Source organism: Thunnus albacares, chromosome 10 (genome assembly GCF_914725855.1).
Source record: "Thunnus albacares chromosome 10, fThuAlb1.1, whole genome shotgun sequence".
NCBI lineage: Eukaryota > Metazoa > Chordata > Actinopteri > Scombriformes > Scombridae > Thunnus > Thunnus albacares.
In genome coordinates this window covers 27,732,976-27,756,090 of record NC_058115.1, presented here as the reverse complement: position 1 = coordinate 27,756,090, position 23,115 = coordinate 27,732,976, and the positions used below count along the sequence as shown (strand labels likewise).

Sequence of the window (23,115 nt, the reverse complement as noted above, 5' to 3'; positions counted from 1 at the left end):
GGGCGAGGAGAGTGATAAATCCCAGTAATTCATACAATCCAGCAAAGCAGTAGTTATTAGATGAACATGTTTGCTCTCAGAAAAGGGTTTTAGAAATGTAAAATGTATCTTACTCTCCACAACACCTCTGGTCTGTTCAGTCACCATATGTGGCGTGTCGTTCAAAGAGGAGTAACCCTGTGACAGGAAAGAATTTTATTAAAATGAGTAAACAGTGGGACACCATATTGAGATTAGTTGCCTCAATAGTTCATAATGTCAGACACCTACAAGATGTGATGTGGTTTGACTCACTATTTCTTGCCTGTTCAACTTTCTGTGTTGCTCTCTCTGTGCTGTCACTATCATTTTTTAAAACTATGAAACCACGGATGCATTTAACGTAAAGGATAAAGATTCCAAACATTTTTATTTATTCAGTTTATTTCTCAGGGACAGTGCATATTAATAAACATTACTGTAAATATGCAGGAATTAGCCGAGAGGCTAGTTTTCATCCATGAATAACATGGCAGACTAGTCATCTCAATGAAAGCAGCTTAACTAGTGTGCACACTGTCATAGGCATCCACGGGTGCCAATAACGATCTGTAGGACCTAATAGTTCAAATTGTAAAAGTCCACAGAGACAGATTTGTGTGATGTTCAGGGAATTTTCTTCTTAGTTTTATAGCAATTTGTTTTATAATGGACGTGTATAGCAAAAGGTTTTTCAGAGGCAATGGGCATCACGTTACTGTGACCACAACAACAAAATTGCAGCATAGCAGGATGGTTGCTTACTAAAACTCAAAAAAAGCAACAAATTCATGCCTGTGCTCAGGGCGTTGCAGTAAATTGCTGCAAATAAAGTAACTTCTTACGTGCACTGACAACAGTCTAAGATTATCTAGTGAGAATATAGGTAATAGTGCTCCAGGCTCACCCTCTGGACGATAGCGCTGAGGTCTGTTTTCAATATGTTGTTCATCCTGTCCAGCTGAGAGTTCACGTTGGGTAGCTGAAATACAAAACAAAATAATGAGACACCAGTAGTTGCCAAATCTTAACCCTGACTTAAACCTTAGTTGACATCTTCCCCCTGTGTTATTTTCACATAAGTTTTCATTGTGAAGGCACAATCTTTACATTATTTATGTCTACACCATGTCATCATTAGAATGTGTTTAATTCAGTTTTGTACCCGTGTGAAATTGGCGCTGATCTGCAGCTGGGACAGTGACTGGCGGATATTGCGGCACAGCTGGGCAGTGGTGGCATCTGACTCCTCGTCATGACAGCCGGGGTCATTTAGGGTGCGGTTAATACTGACCCGCACCAGGCTCAGGTTAAAATTGAGTTTTCCTGTTCCTTCCTGAAGGACTTCGAGAGACACACTAACATTCTCCAGGGCTTCCTTGGTTTCTCGCATGGCTGCATTAAAAGAGACCAGATATGAATAGAGAGAGACAAAGTGGACTGGATTGATGTTATGAGGGAAAACCAGGGCATGAAGAGAATGCCCATCAAAACAAAGGACTGTCTTAACATATTTTCCCCCCTGAAAAGTGAGACCATTTCCTTTGTTTCTGATGCAAACTTACATTGTTCTTACAAAATCTAAAACGAGTCAAGGAGTGAGTAGATGGAGTGTCCCTATTTCAAGATATTGCCACATGTTTTAAGAAAAACAGATAAACCTTTCCCATTAGCTAATTTATGTTTTGAGGTAACATTTTAAATAGGAAGATTTGTTAGGAAAGGCTTTTTTTTCATTGCTTGGCTGCAAAATAGCTCATAATGATGAATATTTCATTAAAATCCTCCAGTTCTGTCCTGGGACAGTCTGTGTAATTGTTACAACTTGAAGTGTATAAATGTAGACTTATTTTCAGAGCAGTAAAATAAATGTTTTGTCAAATATGAAGCTATGACGTTTCTGACTGACATCAGTCCATCCGTGGTACCATCATGTATTGATAAGTTACCTATGAAAGTGGACAAATGGTTTAATTCAAGTGACAAATGTGGTAACAATATCAACATCACAGCAAAAGGACATAATATTGGCTCATTATACACAAAAACACAGACACATACAGAACACATTGTACATATGCACTTATTGTAAGAACAAGGCCTGAGCCGAGATTAACTGTGCAAGCTGTGGTGCTTGTTATTGAGTTTGGACCGTGGTGTGTTCATATTTTTGTGTAAATCTTCATTATCTAAAATTAGACTTTTGGCTACCAGACAGCAGCGATATCTAGCAAATCATAACAAAGCAGGAATTCTGGGAATAATGTGAATTCATCGGCTCCTTCTATGGAAAATGTCGCTGTAACTGAGGTCTTGTAAGTTGGACATTTCCACAGCAAGTGAATACACCACAAGATAACAACCAGTGTTTGTTAACAACCACAAAGCAGCAGATTTTTAAAATTTAACAGCATGCAAAACTGTGGCATCCTCGAACATATAAAATATGCAAAAATGTAGGAAGGAAACAGTGAATTTACTAGTAGCTAAGTGCTTTAAGTGATTAGCAACACTGTAGAAAACGAAAATACAGATAGATGCTGTGCGTTAAATACATAAATGCCTTATTCACTTCTACTTACTGAAATATTCTTTGCATTTCTCCAATAACGAGTCCTTGGTATTTAGACAGTTTTTGTATCTGATAGAACATAATACTGGATACTAAAACCCTTTGACAACTTGGCTCAGCCCTTGTAAGAACAAAAATAGTGCACAAACATTGAGAACACAACTGTAATCACAATCATATAATAGCTGTGGTCATCTAATCAGATGCTCAGTCAACACACACAGCAATGCACTTCACTTGATTGCTACAGGCATGCTTGCTGACTGCTGTCTCATCTACAGTACACGTCCAATGTCCTGCCAAGTTTTTTTTTTTATCCCTTGCAGTCGATACATCCGTTATTGGCTGCTTGTTGTAATACATGTCATGAGTAAAATTATTCTTTCATAGTCAGTTACATATTCAAATATGTGATTCTTTTGGATTGTTAAGACTAGATTGTAGTTTCTAGTAAAGAGTTAAGTAACTGTAATTAAAAACAAAAAAACAAAAACATAATTTTTATGTTCACTTTACACAGAGGGACACATTTGGAATAGAAGGAAGGGAAATGTCCAGGTGCAGGTTGATGTTGTGTTAGGGTTTTGGCATGATCTGGGGGTGTCACTAACTTAAAACTGCACTAGGCAAGAATGACGGGAAAGTAAGATTCCCGTCCCCTTCTCTATCCTGTTTTGCCCCAACTTAACCGTCTGGTGACACTTAAGTTCACGGGCATAAAGTTGTCTTGTCATGCAGGAGGTGGTGAATTTGACCTTACAAACAAAACAAAACACAAACATTTTTTCCTCATGGGTAGCACGTACACATTGCATCAAAAGAAAACCAGACTTAAAAGAGACAGTGGAGCCTGCTGTGAAAAGATGTTTTGCACCACCTCCGTCCCCTCCAGTCACTATGAGCAACAAGTTTAGATTCAAGTTCAACACTTCACTGATCTCTGTAGTATCTGGATGGGCAAGTCCTTCAGACACACTCATCCATTGTTTGAGGTTGCCAAAGTGTGAAATTGCGTAGTGCAGTTTTAATGTATAAATGGCTTGTTGTTCATTAAGATGGCACTTGGGTAACTGATAGGTCCAAATGCTCAAGGAAGATCACAAAGGAACAAATCATAGGAGCAACATCGGTGTCAAAGTTCACAAGGTCAGGGGTCAAGGGATCATAGGTTATTATCCAGTTATCGTTACCTTTGATGGCTCTCTCGATTTTCACTTTACGGAAAAAAATAAAAAGAAAAATTGTGGAAAAGAACATTCTTAACTGTTATTAGAAAGTTTTATCATCACTCACAATTTATAAGTTTCACTAAAAACTTACATTTTGAAATTAGATCCCAAAAACTGTTTACTGTATATTATATGCATGGCAGAATATGTCAATTGTAACAGGTGATTTAATCCTCAATAGAGTTTTTAAATCATGTCACAGCATTTACAGCGTAGTTTTAATAGGATGAAAATATAATTACGTGATTATAATCCCAATTGTGCAGCTGTAGCCTGAATTCAGCAGCTTTCAGCCGTCAGTAACCTGATGGTATCGTAACTGAAAGCGTAACTGAAAGAGGAAATTAAAAGTCAGTGGATGTACCTCCAGCCATATTGAGTACTCTGTCCAAGGCAGGGTGGACCTCCTTATCCAACTGATCGTGTATCCTTCCACCCAATAATGGACCTATATCTGTGGAAAACACAGCATCAGATCAACAGGAATAAACAGTATTAACAGTCCATTATGTTACTTATTATTATGTGACTCTCCCCAGATTTCGCTCTCTGTTCAACCATCTCCACTTGTAATCTTATAGTCGGCTGGTATAGAGACACATAATATGTTTGTGTTTAAAGTATGCTGTGCTGATATTGCATTTGCTGATCTTAACTTTCAGTAAATAACTGCCTGCGGTGCTATTGCAGGAGAAAAGTAGGATGAATACTCAAGAGATCCTCTATAACAGTCACCACTGTAGCTATCTAGACCTAGTTATGTCACAAATCTGTTGTGAAAACAAGTCAAGGAAAGTAGACACAGTACATTCAGATAATAAGCATGATATGTGACCAAGAGCAAGAACTCAGTGAATCTTTTCTGTCCACTTCATTCACTGTCAGAGGCACAGAGAAGGTCTACTTACTATCTAGGTCATAGATGACTTTGTTCTTGGCTGTGGCGTATTGGGATATTAGGTAATCAATTTGCTGCAAACAGGAAACACAACAGAGCAGAGTTTCACAAATGGAGGCACATAAAAATGTGTTTATTCTACTCTACACATAGACACCAACAAGCACTCTGAAGCATAATTTCAGCGTTATGTTAAGTAAAGGAAATGAAAATAATACAAAACTGGGCTCCATAAACCCATAATAACAAATAAGCTAAGAATCTGGTTGGATGTTGAATGAAAACACACCAATTTAACTCCCACAAGTGAAGTGAAAGTGAAAAACCTGAGCTCCTGAAATTTCATGGAATCAGACACATGTCTTAGAAATCAAATATGCAGCTCTCGCACATATAAGAAGTGAGAAAGTTCACTTTTCCCATCTTGAAGGTATCATACAAAGGAGGCATAACTAGAAACGACAGTAGACTGACAGGGGGAAAAGCACACTGGGACATGAGGGTCTTATAATTGGGGAGGTGTCTGCACATATCAAAACATTTGGATGTTTCGACTTGGTTGTTTCATGTTCAACCATGACTGAAGCTACTCTCATATCCTACATGTTACCATTAGAGCTTAGTTTAATATAATAAGCAAACAAGTGTCCAATTCATGGTTTTATCATACAGTGTAATTTGTAGAATTGCAACAAAGTTACTAGTAGAGGAACATAAGGATTCTGGTTTGTAAGACAACTCGTTATAGATTTAAATGCTTATGTTTAGCTCATAACATTATATGATATTCGTGGTCATGCTATAGGACAGCTCTGTGTAATACCATCGGTGTGTCATTAGCGAAGGTGTGCAGGTCCCTCATGTTGCTGTTGACCAGCCTCCGTATGTTCTTCACTTGAGAGCTCAGGTTCTGGTTGGCAGCGTACGCACACAGTACTCCGATCCTGCACACAAACGACAAACACAAACACTGTGACCTTTCTGTTACGAGACAGAGCGATCATGCTGCTCAACGCTACCCAGAAGGCCGGAGGTGTGTTTTATAGAGCAGGATGATAACATGTTATCAACATTAGGGGTCAGTATGCACCACCACATTTCTTTTTGCATTTTCTTAGCAACTTCAATCACAGTAAGTGCACCTGTAGAATGAGCTTCATTTTCTTGACAGCCAGCATTACATTACAAAAAAAAACAAAACATGCAATCACAGTAATGTATGATTGTCAACACACAACTATTAATCATCATTCCCTTTTTAAATCTAATTATTATTATACTATAATTAAATTAAATTATAATTATAAATGCAAATAGCATTTACTGTAAATCAAGCATATTTCTAACTGAGTGGAAGCTGGCACAAAAAAAAGCTAATGAGAACTGCACATTTGTTTCCAAAATCATACATCAAAAGAAAAAAATTACACATACTCAGTGACCGTACAAAACGACAGGAAGCACTAAATTATTTTATTATTATTATCATTATTATTTAAGCACAAGGTTTGTCTTTCTGCATTTTAATGTGAAAATAACTTCAGGAGAATTTATTTCCCAAGCAATTTGGAAATCAACATATAGCAGGAAATGCAGGTGTGTCTACATTATGCTCTGAGGCCTTATCTGTATAATCTGAAGTCCCTGGCTTGTAAACATATTCTAATTAAATGCGAAAACACAGAATTGCACAAAGCAGACCATTAAAGTGAGTCTCTTGCACACTTCAAACAGACCTGAGTAGCTCGGTACGAGGCTTAATTAGCTTGAGAAACATCAAGGGAAAGACAGCCCATAATATTAAGCTGTTTCCATGACTCACTCTCATCCCAGTTGAATTTTCGGCTCAGCACCTCACAGCCAGCAGCGTGCTTGTAAGTACGTGTGTGCACATGTTTCCATTGCTGCATGTATGTGTCTGCAAGTGAGCATGGCTGGGGCGATTAACTTCAGAACAGATGGTGACAAAAAAAAAAAACCCTATGTAAGATGGATTGTGAGGTTTTTGTGACGGTACAGTTGTATAACACAGAAAATCTAATTTATAGAAATGCTTCAGTGGAATAAGCAGCTTTATGAATGATGCAAGATGACTCGCAGAACAGAATAACAAACGGACTGACTCAGAAGCCACTGGGAAGGTTTAGATCAATGGAGATGAATCAGGGTGTTGTGACTCACTGTATAATAAGGCAGAGGTATCTGTATGTGAGCCTGTGTAGCTGTGTTTCTGTGAAGGTATGCATGAGAGCGAGTGTGTATGTATATGACTGCAGTGCATGCAAAGTGAGGTTATGCCCCATTCCTTGTCTTATTGCTTATGCATGAAAAAAGTACTCTGTGTGTCTGTGTGTTACAGTCCTGTGATCAGCAGGCGCTGCTGTAGAAGTCTCCCTTTGTGGATATAATCCTGTTAATGCAATGTAATCTAACCTGCATTATTCTGTCACATTAGAGATTGTACAGTGTGTGTAAACACTGAATGTACAAAAATTGACACTGAAAAGTACACTGATGAAGTGAAACCAGATAACAGTCATTATACTCTACAGATTTACTTCATTCATTAATTTGATTCAATCTGCGTAGATATGCAAAGTGGTTTAGGGAAGGCTAGGGCTATCATTTAATCATTTAATGAATGTCAAAAGTAGTGAAAATGCCTATCACGAGTTCTGAGATCCCAAAATGTGATTTCTTTAATAGCGACCAAATGGAATGATAAAAAACTGTGGAAATCAGCAAATTCTTACATTTTAGAAGCTGGAAACATTGAATTTATGACATTTTTGCTCAGTAAGTAGATCAAATGATTTATCAGTTATCAAAATAGTTGTTGATTCATCAACTAATTGATTAATTGACTAATCCTTTCAGCACTAGATTAGAGTATCCTGCACTGCTTGCAAGACTCAAATGGTCCTTACATCAGTTACATCAGTTCACAGAAGAACAGCATGAAAATGAATACACAGAGAGTTAAAACCTGCTCGAGATGGTAGCCGATGAATTACAGAGGGTGAACCATTACTCACCTTTTTCATCAGTGTTATTAATCTGTGTGTGGTAAAGCATTTGTGACTTGGGACTGTCTTTAGGTTCATTTCAGAGATACTCCACCAGCTGAAATTTGAGAAATGACTGCTGAAGAAAACGTATGTGGTTGAAAAATCAATCCCAGACGATAAAAAACAAGCCACCCAGGATTTTGTGAGTATAATCAGTCATCCGCTGTTTGGCAGCTGACTCAAACCCTGGATGTCAGAGCATCTTTGAATGTACCTAGAAGTAGATTTTTCAACTGCTGAAAAATTGTGGGCATTTATCTTACATGCAATTTGTTGTTAACAGGTCAAAACATGCAGAACCACTCGCACGGTCTTTAAAGAACAAATGTTATATGACCATTTGCTGCCCCTGGGAGAGAAACTCTTTTCATCTGTGTGGCATTTAACTGCGCCACGTCTGGAGGAATTGTGACAATGTTTGCCATAAATAGAGAGTGGGCAGACATAGTAAACACTGCCATCGTATAAAGTGGAGACTTAATGAGAAACTAGGCCAAACAACTAGGCTGGGGCACAGTGAAGTGGAGCCATCCGGAACCAGGGGAAGATTCAAAATGGCCACATCCACAACAAAAGCCTTTTGTCAAACTCTTTCTCTGCCCTCTCTCTGTTTCTCTCTCACAGACACACACACACACAAGTACACAATTTCACACACATTCTGCCTCTTTCTCCGTTACATACACAAATTCACGACCACACACACACACACACACCTTCCCTCTCTCTCTGTCTCTGGTTGTCTATGTCTTCATCACCAAAGCCCATACTTGCCTCTCCTCTGTCTCCCTAGCCCTCTCTCATTTGTCTTTCTGCTCTGGCTCGTCTGTTTTCATTTATGTCTCTTTCACTACACCTCTATTTCTCAGTATCCCTTTGCTTAGACTTTTTGTTTTCCTCTTTCACTATTTAACTACCTCCCAAGCTCATGCTTTATTCCTATTTTCCTATAGCAACCTCGCTCTTCTTTTTTTTCTCCTCCTCTCTCTCTCTCCTCTTTCGCCCTCAGTTCCCTTTTTCCTCTCGCTTTTTTTTTTCTCCTCTCTCACTCTATCCACCTCCCTCTCTTTTTCTTTGTCTCCCGCTCACTCCCTCTCACTGCCGGTGTCCAGCAAGGTCAGTGGAATCTGCAGCCAAACAAAGACTCTTTGAGGAAAACGCCAAGTGCTTTCCAACAAGCTGTGTAGTACATGACTGTCCACCTTAGTTCAGTAGAATCAAGTTTGGTTTAGTTTTGAAGTCCTGTTTGGTTGTAATTTAGATTTTCTTGTTTGAGAAGAGATGAATTTAAATGAGGAGTAAAAAGAAAGCAAAATATGAGAAAAACACAAATACACATTTGGTTAGGAAAAAAAGACAATGATCAAACAAACTGTAAACTCATGATGGCAAGCAAGACTTGCCAAAGCTGAATAACAGAAAATAAATGAGCACTGCTGTTGAGCGAATTTATGTGGGAAAGCCTGTTTTCGTATTGATGCTTGCAGCGTCTAAATCTAGTAAAAAGCAAACATGTCACCCTTCCCTCTGGGTTAGTCGGCTTCATTTTACCTTAATTTTAATGATGTCTTTCATATTGCATACTGTATAACTGAGAAATATTCCACTCTATTCAGCAGAGTAGTTTTTTTAATAAGCAATGTCAGAAAATTCACTTGAGTATAGTATGTAAAAAACAACAACCTTATGAATTCTGCAGAATAGTGAAGAGCAGATTTAGGATAAAAAGATGTGAAGTTCAAGCATAAAATACATAAAATATAACTGTTCATCAACTTACTCATACTGACAAATTGAAGACTTTTCGTCCCAAATGTCACTTTTCTCTTTCACTGAAAAAAGTGGCACATGAGTAAAACTATGACTATAGCATAATATTGAAACTCCTATTGAATCTTAACATTTATACGCAAATATTTTATTTATGTAATCATCCTTATTTATGAAATCTTGGAATGTAACTTTCACATGACTGTTGCTCTTCAAAATGACCCTTGGCCTTTAAACAAGCCATTTACTGATTCAACTGTTCAACTTTGAGAAAATTAACTGGTCCGTTGTGCTGCATCATCACATTTCTCTGTTATCAGCGACTCCTGAACTGACTCACTAGCTCAAACTGTGGCTAATGGCTGCACGACAGTATGGCTGCTTGTTGATAGTGTATCTGTTATTGACCACAGGGGACAATTTAAACACAGCGGGAGTAAGATTTACCTCTAGCAACTTTGAAAAAGGCCTGTAATTCCTGATTGAACGAGAGCCAAATGACACATGAAACTCTGCCTAGGGTGGAAACCCCACAACAGCAGATGAAGAGGAGCATGGAACTAGTACAGTGCCCCAGAATCTAGGCCACTACTGGGGGCTGGGTAGTGAGTGTTACATGGTCTGGTAGCTCCATAGCTTTTACAAACTCTAAACAATGGACCGCTTTCAGCGTGATTGTAGTTGCAAGGCTGGGACAGTCGCCTTTCAGCCCCTCCCCGCTTTCACACTGCTGGAACTGGACCTCTATTATCCTATCTCTCAACAAGAAAATGATAACTCTTGTCATTGTAATCATTCTAAAACAAATAATATTGCTAACATTTTCAACAACTATTGCAATGGTTGGGAAGATGTGCTTTTGTACTGTGCATGAAGTGCTTTTATTGCTTTTTAACCCACAGTGTAGACAACAGAGTCACATAAGGCATGTAAACTGTATCAGGGAACATATAGTACGCAATAATAACAAACAACTTATTCAAAACATCACACATTTAAACATGGAAATCCTGCGGCATTTCCAGTTCCCTTTGTGTCGCCTGACCTGAGTGACCTGTATTCAAAAGCTCCTGAGAACAGATAGATTACCGCATAACAGCTTGTTTTGTGTGTATGTGTGTAACAAAGCATCAGCTTACCAAAGAACCAACTGTACACGCATGAAAATTGTCAGAAATTGCCCACTATCCTATTATTCTATCCTATTTTAGCCACTGTTTGATTTTATAAAGCCAATAATACTCTCATATAGCCATTCTTTTGGTTTTTTTAGCCACATTTTACTCAATATTTCCATTTTATTCACTAGTATACAGTCCTATCAACTGCTACATTCAATATAGCCCCTGTTATATTCAATTTAGCCACAATTTAATTCTATTAAGCCTCTAGTTAGGCTGTTTACATTCCAATAAGTGCTTTTTCCCCTCAAGTAGCCATTGTTATATCCTTTTATCCACCGTTTCATTTGTCTTATCAGAGCTTGCCAGGTCAGCTTGAACCTGATCTCAGTGAAACACTAGTGTTTCATATAAAGAATTTAACCAGACAATGAATACTTAAGCTATCTGACCCCACGGCCTTCGCTCTGGGCATGACAGCCTAGTAAAGAAAGTGCTATTTTTCACTGTCCCCTCCCCCCCCCGTCATAAGGACACTAAGTTGCTGTCTGTTCCATCTCAGGGTTGACTGCAGTAGCTTGATGGGAGACAACAGACCATTAATTCCACAGTAAACAGTCCAGGAATGATATGAATACTAAACTCTAAGCCAAACAGCCTGTAGGGCTCGGGGTTGTACAAACACCCACATAAGGTCACTGAAGTATAGTAGTATTTTAAAAACTGTAGAAGGGCCAAAAGACAAAAATGTTATGAATCCGGTCCATCCAAAAAAGAGGAAGCAGAGCACCACAGGATTTATTTAACTATTATTCAGTCATAATCACAAGCTTATACTGATTATTTGGGTGTGCGTTTGGGCAAATATGATCCTTCCATGGCAACAAATCAACAGATTTATGAATCAAGTTAGAAGATACTGTTTTCAATCCCCGCCTTGGAAAAACCAACAGCCTGGGCATGTGAGCAAGGAGCTCCATGCATTTCAATGTACTGGATAAAAGTAAAGAAATAGTACAAATTAGAGCACAGGTGTGGTTGAAGAGTTTGGAGTCCGTAGTTCACTTAAAGGCTCTACTGTAGGTTGACACATATATAACTGCCCTGTTGATGTATATGTAGACTGAATCCTACCTACTCACTCTGCATTTCCATGAGGATATCAAATAACGAAGGTGATGCTACAACACATTTGTTCTGCTCAGTAAACCATCCCTGGATAGATGAAGGTTATAAAAATGATTAACCTTTCAAACAAATATTAACGGTGTGATTTAAAAATAAATGTCAACTGTCCAAAAGAAAAAAACTTGTGTCAAGAAATGACTGATGAAGAAATTTACTGTACAGAGCAGGCAATTTACTCTGTAAACAATAACTTCATAACAACTTTTTGCACTCTGTTAAGCCTTGACCAACCAAAATTATGCTGTGAATTGAATTGCCAATGATTTGCATTTCATAATTTAGCTCTCAGTCTCAGAAAGTGCGAGGACACTGGAGAAGGACTTGTTAGGAGGACTGTTAGTACTGAAAGTCTATTTTCCAGGGACTCTGGAGTTCAGTGAAGTTAGAGACTCACTGAATCACAGTGTTTGGTTATAATTGTGTGGTCCTTCACCAGTCGCTGGGCTCAGCATGGAGCAAACACTACAAGGGTCTGTGGTTTCATGTCCACTGGGTGCACAGTACCTATAGTATACACAGAATGACTGGGGGCAATTCAAGGAGATTTGGATAAAGTAAACCGACTCTAGAGTGTGCGCTATGTTTATCACATGATCAGTGTTGAGTTTGAACAACCGCTCTAGGGGAATCTACACAGACATGCAAATAAACAGACAAGCAAGCACAGAACAACATGTGCAGTTTACATGATGCTACAGATTAGTTCATTTTGGCAGAAAACAGAGCCATTCCAACTCTTGTCTCTGATGTCTGTTGTCGCCAATAAATATTCTCTTGATAGATAAGATTGTTTCAGCTCTAATGTCACTGTAGGTTTTCCCAACAGAGTTTAACATAACTGTAGGTGTGACTGCATCCTTAGTTATTGTTTCTGTCTGTGTAGATTACGGGAATGTATAGGAACCCTCCCAGTATAGGATGATACTGTATGCTAAAGAGCCAGAGAACAGAACTGCTATCACAGAAGCTGGAATTTTTTTTAATCACAAAGCTGTTAAACAATGGCTGATTACTGGTCAAAGTGGCTGGTAGAGTAGAATATATTACCAGCCACAGCCAGAATTCCCAAGCATTTGGCTGGTGGATTGGAGCTGACATCTGACCGCAAAGTTAAAAAAAAAAGAAAGACAGCTCTCTCTGCATTTGAAATACTGCTATTTCTGGGTTATAAATCCTCCCAGCCAGCCGTCCCTGAGATAGAGAGCCACCTCTTAGCTGTAAACCACATCACCTAGCCCTACAGCTTTGCCTTCTCACATCTTTTCACTCCCCTGTGCAACAATGTGCCGTATCATCACTATTGTAACACAAATGTCTCCAATAAATTCGAAGGAAAGCCTGACCAAGCTGTGAACATCAATTAGTTTCACTATGTGGAATTCCTGTTAGAGTATTTTTTGATTTGTAGTGTGAACAGTACAAGAAGTCACACAGTGTAAAAGACCCTGGGATGAGGGGAAGAAAAAAGTAATTAGTAAAAAATAAAGTGGATTTCGGCTATAAACCAGAAATTATGGAGAATTACAATGATTAGTAAGAGTGAAGTCTCTCCAGGAGATGTGATAAATTATGGGATGCACAGCAAATTCAAACAACCTCTCCAGTTAATTAGCTTGGCAGTGGTTTGTGTAAAGCTGCCATTGTGTGGCGTCTACGTGCTGGGCAGCGATCATGGGGATGCTTGGACATCATGGACAGAAAGGGAGAGGCGATGAGTTTACTTCAGTTCATGAATGGAAATTCAACTTAAAACAAGGTACATTAAGCAAAATTGCAAAACAAATACAATAAAAAAATCTATTCCAATATAAAACCATAAGAATAAGGCTTCAAGTAATGCATATAAAAGAAATGGGCAAAAGCAATATTGTGCAAATTGTGGAAAATGAAAATTTCAATGTGTAAAAAGACACCATTTGAAGTATTTACTATATCTAATCTCACAGTTTGAGGTGTTGGCTACCTGTGCTCTTGTCAGCTTTTCTCTCATGTTATTGCATCAGTCTCACCAATAACTGATGTAAACATTTATTGTATATGGCCAATAAAATATAATGGCCGTATAATATAAAACATTAATTCTGTACCATGCATGTGACTGTCCGCTTCAAACTGATTATTAGGTTGTAACATCAGCTTCCTGGTTCCAGACCCCTGAATTCCTGCACATATCTCACATTTTTTCTGGGGTTGTGCTTATTGACAACTATTTCCCAAGGCTGTAAAAATAACCAAGCCTTTGCAGGCGAGGTTAATAAGCAGGACATCATCTTTCTGTGTAAGAACCACTAAAATACCACAAAATGTGGATGAGATCGAGGCAGCTATACAGCTTGTTGTAAGACGGCTAAACTCTTTTGGTGACATATTCCTTAATTATCTGCTCCTAGGAACGCTTTGTGGCGACCATAAATGACGTAAATGGCCCTAACATTGTTAGCCACTACTAACAGGTTCTCTTAAACAGAAAATGGTCAACATGAAAAGAATGTCAGACTGAAATGAAATGGCAGTACAGTTTGATTATCAGGCTTAGAAATATTAACAATTCAGTACCTGAGAAATTAGCCATGTTTTTAAAAATGTCATATTCGTGTACATAAAACTTTTTCTAAATTATCTGTTAAATAAGCAACTGGGATAGTTAGTAAATGAATCAATTCTCTTTTTTGTATTTCCAAATGCTATAGACTACTGAACTCAATAAAACTAACGGCTGAAAATCTATTTCACGCTTTAATATTTGCAGTTTAACGTTTTATTTTTATAATCAAGTCAGCCTTTTCCCACAGCCTCTTCAGTTTCATTTTACATTATACTGCCTGTATCTGCTCCAAAACTTGGCTCTGGCACTGGAAACAAATTCCCAACGAAGGCTTCCCACGGTTTGACATTTAGTCAGCGAGAGACATCTTCACAGTCATTGTCGTTTCCTTCATGACAGTGAAGCAGTGAAGTTAATGCTCATCACACTATTAATGAATCCCCTAAAAATAGCCCTACATGTGATGACTCCCCAGGGAGGCTGTTAACCGAGCGATGTGTGGGTTAGGAGGCAGAGGGATGCGTGAGTGTCTGTTTGGTCGTGTGTGTCTCTAAGTGACTAATTGTGTGCTCGTTTTTCTATGTGTCTGAGAGAGAGAGAGAGATTGTTATGTATTTGTGTCATCAGTAAGTAGGTGGCTGCGAGGCACTTCATTACCATTACTGGTTACTTCCTCTTATCAAAAACATACAGTGATTCAACAAAGTATGAAATGTCAGTTTTCTGATCTCTTACATTTATTGAGGTCAAGTAAGGAAGAAGTGAGAAACTAAGAAGTTAAAGTAATATATGACAAGTTTGAATACAAACACAAAGTCAACGTACCACATTTTATGGAGACATAACTGTATAACACTGGCAGTGATTTAATTGATCCTTTAACTTTCACTTAAAACAGTATTCCCAAATGTAATCCCTATCCGAACAAGTATATTCTATCGCATGGAAAACCCTGTATGCTTATGTGAAACAGTGAACAATGAAACAATGTGAGCCCACAGGAGGGGAAAGAGAGAGACTACGTGTCTAGATTCATTTGTGTGCAGCATTGTATATATATGTGTGTGTGTGTGTGTGTGTGTCTGTAGGCTGTTGGCTGCTGAGCTCCTCATACTGTCCCTTCAGTGCTCTGTGCTCCAATAAAAAGTGGACCAGTGATGAAAATGTGTTTCTACACATTAATTGGGTCACTTTATTAATAATTCAGCAGAATTCACTGCTAATATCTCTTGTTACATAAATAAGAGTAAAACTCCTGTTTTCCAAAAAGCCCATACACTGTATAAACTAAACTCAAATACATTTACTGACATATGAAAACAGAAATAACTACTTCTTTGTGTTCTCACTCAGAGGTCAGGAGTCAAGTTATCATAAGTAATAACCAGCCTGAGGCAGAAGCAAAACCAGGGGGCCCCCAAACAAATTAAATCTTATCTCTCTTTGTTTTGTTTTGTTTTTTTCTTTTTTGTTGTTGTAATGTTTTTGAAGATATTGCTCTGGAGGTTGACATCACGTAATATTCACCTCTTTATTCACCTGTGTTTCTGAGACAAAAACAAATATTAATATTTTGGAAAAAGTAAGAGTCTTCTGAATAAAAAAAAGATCTGTATGAGGTACAAAATTTCACCAGATGTTAGAATTTCCTGACACATGTATATAAATGTAGCTTGACACTACGGCTATACCTTTAAACCAAACAAAACCTAAAGCCATATAGACACCTAGTCCTATTTTAATGTGGTATTTGTTAGCTGATCAAAATCACAAAAACTTAAGATGGTATTCTGGTTCTCTTCTCTTTTGCCATCTGTAAACTTGTGTTTTTGCAGTTGATTGCACACCAGCTCTTCACCATTATAACATCTAGCATTTCATGAGCTGGGAAGACATTTTGGAATTTGCCAATGCTGTAATGTGTTTTAGGATTATCTGACTAAATTCTGCATTTTTTCAAAAAATGTATTTAGAGAACGTTTATTTTTTAGGCAGTTGTGTTTTATTTGATAGTTTAGAGTCAATAACAAGAAACCTAGGGAGTGAGAGACAGGGAGTAAATGCAGCTAAAAGCCTGGGACGTTGTGGTTATGTGTTATGTCTAAGAGAGCAGAACTTATTTGAGGACAAACTCTTCAAATCTAAACTGACTGACAGTGATTTAAAGCGCGGGGCGCCGAAGGCTCAGTTCACTGGCGCCTATATTATTATTAATTAGACCCCATATGATTAGCATGAGTTACTAAGCCCATAATGTTGGGACCCTTTTGTGTTAATAGTGTTAGACAGAGGCGACTTAAATAGACTGCTGAAATGCATGCTGGGTAACACTATGAGGCAATGGTCTTCCACTTGGCCAGAACAGAGGGACGGATGTTCTATCTGTCGTTTTATCATTATAAATCCATGCGGGGGCTATGTGGCATCTGAACTGATTAGTATAGACTGAAATGACTCCTGCTGTCCTTTTAATGAAGTGTGTTATGTCCTTACAGTAGCTGGCAGGCACGATGCAACATGCCTCTGTAGTAAACAGTGCGTGCATGTATGCATCAGCTAAGATATGATATGTTAATAGCAGACAAACACATGTGAGCCGGTGTAGGACTGCGTTGAGAAGACGTCGCTGCTGCAAAACGACCACAACACTGGTGATCACATTCAGAAGAGGTTTTCAGTTTGTTCATACCGACGTCAAACAGAATAGTTTGCCGAGGCTGATCCTGCATCACTCATATAAAAATGTATTTCATTTTTTGAGTTGGAAGTAGTGTCACACTAGTCTATTAGACAAAGCATTTATGGACCACTAAATGCAAATGACTGAGCTTGAATCAAAATATATTAATATTAATGCCGATGTTATGTAAATTGATATATAGACATATAATCTGTGTCTACCGCGGGTTGTTTAGGTTCAGTAAAACCACAGCTGGCTTCATGAGACAAATCATATCCATAACAAGGCTGTTTACATAATAACATTCATTATTACTGCATCACCACAGACCATTATAACAATTCCAATAAACTTGTCTCTAATTAGCTGTTGGTGGAGAGAGATCTACACACTTCACTTTGATTTTCCGCCGCTGCTAACACGCTTCTGTTTATATATAAAAACACTGCTTCACTTTTGTTCCTCTCATTGCCCTTTCTGGCATGTGCCATGATTCAAAGCTCTGAAATAAATATGTCTCATGGATTTACATGCCAGAGTAATTTGAGCAGGCCAGTTAATCAGTTTACGCTTTCAACATTCATTCACCTAATTTAACCCAGAGAAGGTGTTAATCAGACAGCTGCACTAATCAGAGTATTGCCTTAATCTGGTTCTAATGAAATGATTAGTGTTTATATACATGTACTGATTGATTCTACAAAATCTTCACACCATATTTATCCCCAACGAGCTGAGCTTAATTATCTGACTTCAAGAGATAACATTCATCATTATTATTATTATTACATATTCCATACTAGTCATCCCACATATATAATGATGATGTTTTGTATTTTCATTTGAGATGAGTGTCATTTAGAGGTAACTATGAATGCCTTCCACATTTCTGTCACTGGGATAATTGAGTGTAGTCATTATTTCAGTAAAGCAGGGTATGTCTTATTTAGACTCTACAACATTTTACATTTTTATAGACTTGTTTGACATTTCGTTGTGTCCAAAATAACATTTAAAAAGCAGTTTTAAAGAAAAATGGGCAGCCTGTGACAACGACACCTGGGCAGTTCACCCGGACTTTTGTAGATTTAAACAACCAGTATGTTAGTAAGTTATGTGTTTTACAATATAAAGACAAGAACCAATGAATTAGCAAGGATTTATAGCTGCCATAGATGAAGAGAAAACCAAACATGTGCCACATATACAGAAACTACAAAAACAAAAGCTGCTTAGTTAACAAGGGATCTTTACGAAGGGCAGCGCAGAAACACCGTAACGGTGACTGCTTAGCATCAAAAATATGTTGCCAAAATAATAAAACAAGTAACTCAAGGATTACCGAGCAGAGTGACATACTTTGTGTAGTTTGTTGTCAGTTTTTCCAAATATCTTACACTGTTGCTCATCTAACACAGAATGTGACATCCAGGCTTCCTAACAATCTCTTTGTTTTTGGCGTTTTTTACTCTCTTCTATCTTTTTGCCATTTTATTGTCCTCATTCTTACCTGGGTGTCTTATACCCCTCTTAATCCGATTTTAACCGTTCTTGGAAAATAAATGTCACCCCTGCTACTTCTCTGTGCCTGGCTGTCAGCTTTCTAGTTGTGGGTAAAAAAGCAGAAGTGAGCCCGGGCTCGGTACTCATCCCTCTCCTGTCTGTAATTGCTTCATTAGAGCCTCTGCAGCGTCTCTGCCTGGTAGCTGGGGAGACTTAATAAGAGCACTGAGGACGCTCTCAGACTCTTGCGTCTCGGCTGCTAGGATATTGCCGCGGAATTTCTAATAACTGGGCTTCGTTCCAATGCAGACAGAAAGTCAAAGAACATCAAACTAAGTACACTCCTGGATCCCTTCAGTCTAGCAAAAGAGACAAACGCAGCTCTCCCAAGCCTTTTGTACTGTGGCTGCATCCCCGGCGGCTATTGCTTCTTCTACCGCTGAGATAGTAAAACAAAAGTGGAGAGTGGATTGAGTTTCCCGCGGTCCACTCTTTGAGAGATGAGATTCACTAAGATGCAGGACAGCCAGATGATGTAAGAGGCTTATATAGAAGAAGCACAGAATAAACTTAAAGATCCCTTCCAGACATGTTGTAAGATGTATAAAAAATACTCTGCCTGGAATAATATGTGTCTAATATGTTTTCTACTCAATTACTCTATTCCATCTATCCCTTCTCCCTCATTGAAAAATGAAGAATTGATGAATATGCAAATATTGGTGTAACTGCTGGACAAAAGATGTCTCATCCTTCACCGAAAAGTCCATTCTCAGTGTTTGTGCACTGGAGGCTTCAAGTTTCCACATCACACTTGTGTAAGTTGCAGAGTGAACCATAATTAGCCTCCAAACTAGTTGTGAATCATGATCATAGATCCACCACTTAAACTCAGATTTTCACAGAAAAACTTTCCACTTCCTGCAGATTAATGTGAAAACAGCCTTCTAGTGTCAAACTCTGCACATTCGTCATTCTGCACAGTGAAGCTCAAACATCCAACTGAAGGAATAAGAAGGAAAAACAGATTTTTGAGTGGAGGGAGACGTTTTCAGCCCACTCCTTATGACTTTTACCCTTCGTTTTACATCATCTTGTGTCATTTGAGCTGAAATCTCATTTGCTTCACTACCACTTCTCACTTTCCAGGATGGCATCTCTTCAATATTAAGACATCACAAGCTTTTTATGTGATAAATGTCAACAAAAAACGAAATCAGCTTTAAGTCGTGACCCTCTCCTCACCTCTTTTTAAAATTTGTCACAGCCAAAAGATTTATCTTGCTGAACTGGAGATCTGTTTGTACACCCTTTAAACAGTGGTGAAATGACTTCCTTGCAATGCCTGGTGAAAAGTTAGATTTGGATACCATTTTTAAGTGGTCTGGGGATAGATATGGAATCTAAATCCTTCTAAGGACTGTGAAAGTTTGATTAAGTCACGATCCTCTCCTACAGTTATTATGCTACGATGCACTAACATCCTTGTTTACCTTATGCTAGCCTGAAGCTGCCTGTTTTCATGTATAAAATGTGTATTAAAAACTCTATTTTCCGACCAGCCACAGTAAAGAGGAGTCACTGACCAGGAACACTGAAGCGACAAATTAGTAGTAAAGCAGCTAATGACGGTTTCGATCACAGTCAAAACTGATGGAAAAACAGGGTTCGGGTGGAAAACAACTGGAGGTACTAAATTCCTAAATTACAACAATTAATTACAATCACTACTGGGTGAAACAATAGAAATTGAATACACAAATTAATTCTACGGTTTACTGCATTTCCCCCTGGATAAAATCATCAGCTAAATGCTTAAAATGTAAATGTAAAATGAGGAAATGACAGCTGGAGCAGTAATACAGTACAATAAACCCTGAAGGCAGATGCAGTGGGTATTATGGTTGTTATACAAAAAAGCAAAAGGAGAATAGTAAGGCGAAGACTGTGGCACTGAAGAGTGCATGAGTGAGAATGCAAATCATTTGAAATATATATATATATATATATACATATATATAGTCATTTATAGAAAGAAGTCTTGTGATATCAAATAATAGAGTAAGACTATTTCCGGGATTTGTGAGATACCTGTTCATCTTTGGTTTGTTAGTGTTTCAGATAATCCTAATAATTATAAAATCAACATTTCTCACCACAATAAATGAAAGCTTTCAGTGTGAATTCCCTGCAGAGAAAGACCAATGCTTCACACTGAACAAGAGTATGAAGTGTGCTGCCACATAATATCTACAGTAGGACTTTACTATATATAGCAAACAGCATGGGGGATGGGGAGCGCTGATGACCGGCGTGTGTGCGTGAAACGGACTCACACGTTGACCAGGGGAGCATGTGTGTACAGTGCGTGTTTGCCTGAATGTACGTACATGCATGCATCTGGCAAAGTAAAAGGTGAAGATGTAGATGGAATGTAATCCTAACGTACGTGTGCATGCATATACAGTACAAGTGTGCACACACTGTTACATCTTGCAGTTGTGCTCCTGAGCTCACATCCGTGTATTCTTGCCTATGTGTGTCATGTGTGCATGTGTCATACTCACGTGATGACCAGTGAGGTGGAGAAAAGCAGCGTTCCCAGCAGGCCACGCCGACAGTCTGCGTTCTTTCTCTGCCGCTGGTGCATCTCCCCGCCGCAGTTGTCACAGCAGCGGCACATGCAGAAGAAGAGGCCGACTATGGGCATCAGGATGGCGAACAGCAGGCCCACCGCTGCACATATAAGGAAGCCTATCTCGTAGTAGATGGCCTAGGGTCAGCGGGGGAGGAATGAAAAAAAAACAATGAGATGAAGAATGAGGGACGAATTGTTGAGGAACCATAAAGGATAGAGGAGGTGAGAAGGGGGAAAAGAGATGAAAAGGGAAAGTGGGGATCAGAGGTGAAAAGGAGATAAAACAACAAGAGGGGAAATGGGGTAGGGGTTGTTGAGAGAAAGGATTGGATAGGAGGAGAGCAGATGAGTTGGGGAGTGAAGGAGAAAAGAAAGGATTAATAATGACGTACAGGAGAGGAAGGGAGGACACACAAGGAGGCAGAGGATAAAATGAGCAACAAATCTAAATATAGGATCCATGCGCTGGAAATTCTCTCCCTAGTCTTTGTCCAAAAGGGATTTGTGGATAAACAATACACACATTGTGTAACACTGCTCATTCCTGGTGAATCCTTTCTTCTAGTTCTTAAATACCACAAGACAATTCAATAATCAACTCCTTAACTATATTATGACACTATGTAAATGCCACAACTCGCAAAATCGGTGGGAGGATATTATTGTTCTTATATACTACTCCGCAAGCTGAAACTGAAAATGGCAAATCATTTGAAACTCACAGCAAGAAATTCTTGAAGGCTGTTTTTTACATAAATTTACAACAAACTGCAATATGCGCTGAGGATAGCAACACATGTAGTATATTGGGAAAATTGCTCAAATGAGTCAGAGCCATCCATGGAGCCCTGCGGTGCAGTTTTCCCACTCTAATGAAGGGGAAAGAAAGCATTTCTCATGAAAATCCTGCTTCAGTGGGAATGGACTAAAGGTAGTTTGTGAGCTGCAGAGAAACTCCATTCAAAGAAGTACTTAAGACCTGTATTAAGACATAAAAAAACAGATTTTTCTTGAAACAAGGGAATAAATCAGCCCTTGGGGTGAAACAATTACACTGGTTTCATTGTCAGTTTCATAAAAAAGGTGCATCCAATTTATTTCCAGTTGAGGAAATCAAGAAACCATGAAACAAAGGAGAAATTACCTCTTGACAGCGGCATTTTTCTGTCACTTGGTTCAAGATAGGATCTCAGTGAGAAATGTTTGGGTAGAAACTCCTGCTTAAATTGAAGAATTACTTGAGATATTGCTAGTTTCTTACTGTAGGAACACCCAACTAAAACTATTGCAGTCCATTGCAACAGCCTGTTTTATCCACCTCATTTATATTAATGAAGGCTGCAACTAACGATAATATTAGTTGTTTGGTCTATGAAATGTCAGAAAATGGTGAAATAAGTCAATCAATGTTTCCCAAAAGCCAAAGATGGTGTCCTCAAATGTCTTGTTTTGTCCCAAACAACAGTCCACAACCCAAAGATAATCAGTTTACTATCATAGAGGACTAAAGAAACCAGAAAATATACTAACATTTGGGAAGCTGGAATCAGAGATGAAATGACTCCAAATGACTATCAAATTGATTATCAAAACACTTGGTGATTAATTTACTATTAATCAATTAATTGGCTAATCGTTACAGGTCTAATGAAGTCAGACAAAATATTAGAAACACCAATAGTGCAATATAATTTTAACAGTAAAAACTAAAGGGTTTTAGCAAGGTGTACTTTATCTATTGGCAACTGAGTGTATATTACCTTTGGGGGAAAAAGTCAAATCCTCACTGGATAAACTAGAAAATGCATAGTTGTCAAGGTAAATGCTACTGTTTCCTAATTCTTCAGTTTTTGAAAAAAATGCAGTTTTTACCTGAAGAACAAAG

General features: G+C 38.4%; 1 protein-coding gene across 16 annotated transcripts in view; it reads right to left on the bottom strand.

The window, feature by feature from the left end:
* prom1a (prominin 1a) overlaps positions 1-23,115 on the bottom strand; it is an 82,824-nt gene that overhangs the window by 23,691 nt on the left and 36,018 nt on the right. For 10 of the 16 annotated variants that reach the window (XM_044363580.1, XM_044363579.1, XM_044363586.1 and 7 more), the window contains 8 exons: positions 21,160-21,365; positions 5,541-5,661; positions 4,728-4,791; positions 4,184-4,273; positions 3,781-3,804; positions 1,184-1,413; positions 926-1,000; positions 114-177 (listed from right to left, as the gene is read on the bottom strand). In XM_044363580.1, coding sequence (XP_044219515.1) covers positions 114-177; positions 926-1,000; positions 1,184-1,413; positions 3,781-3,804; positions 4,184-4,273; positions 4,728-4,791; positions 5,541-5,661; positions 21,160-21,365 — 874 coding nt within the window. The remainder of the gene's footprint in view (positions 1-113; positions 178-925; positions 1,001-1,183; positions 1,414-3,780; positions 3,805-4,183; positions 4,274-4,727; positions 4,792-5,540; positions 5,662-21,159; positions 21,366-23,115) is intronic. The other 6 variants (XM_044363582.1, XM_044363584.1, XM_044363589.1 and 3 more) reach the window with 1 other exon arrangement.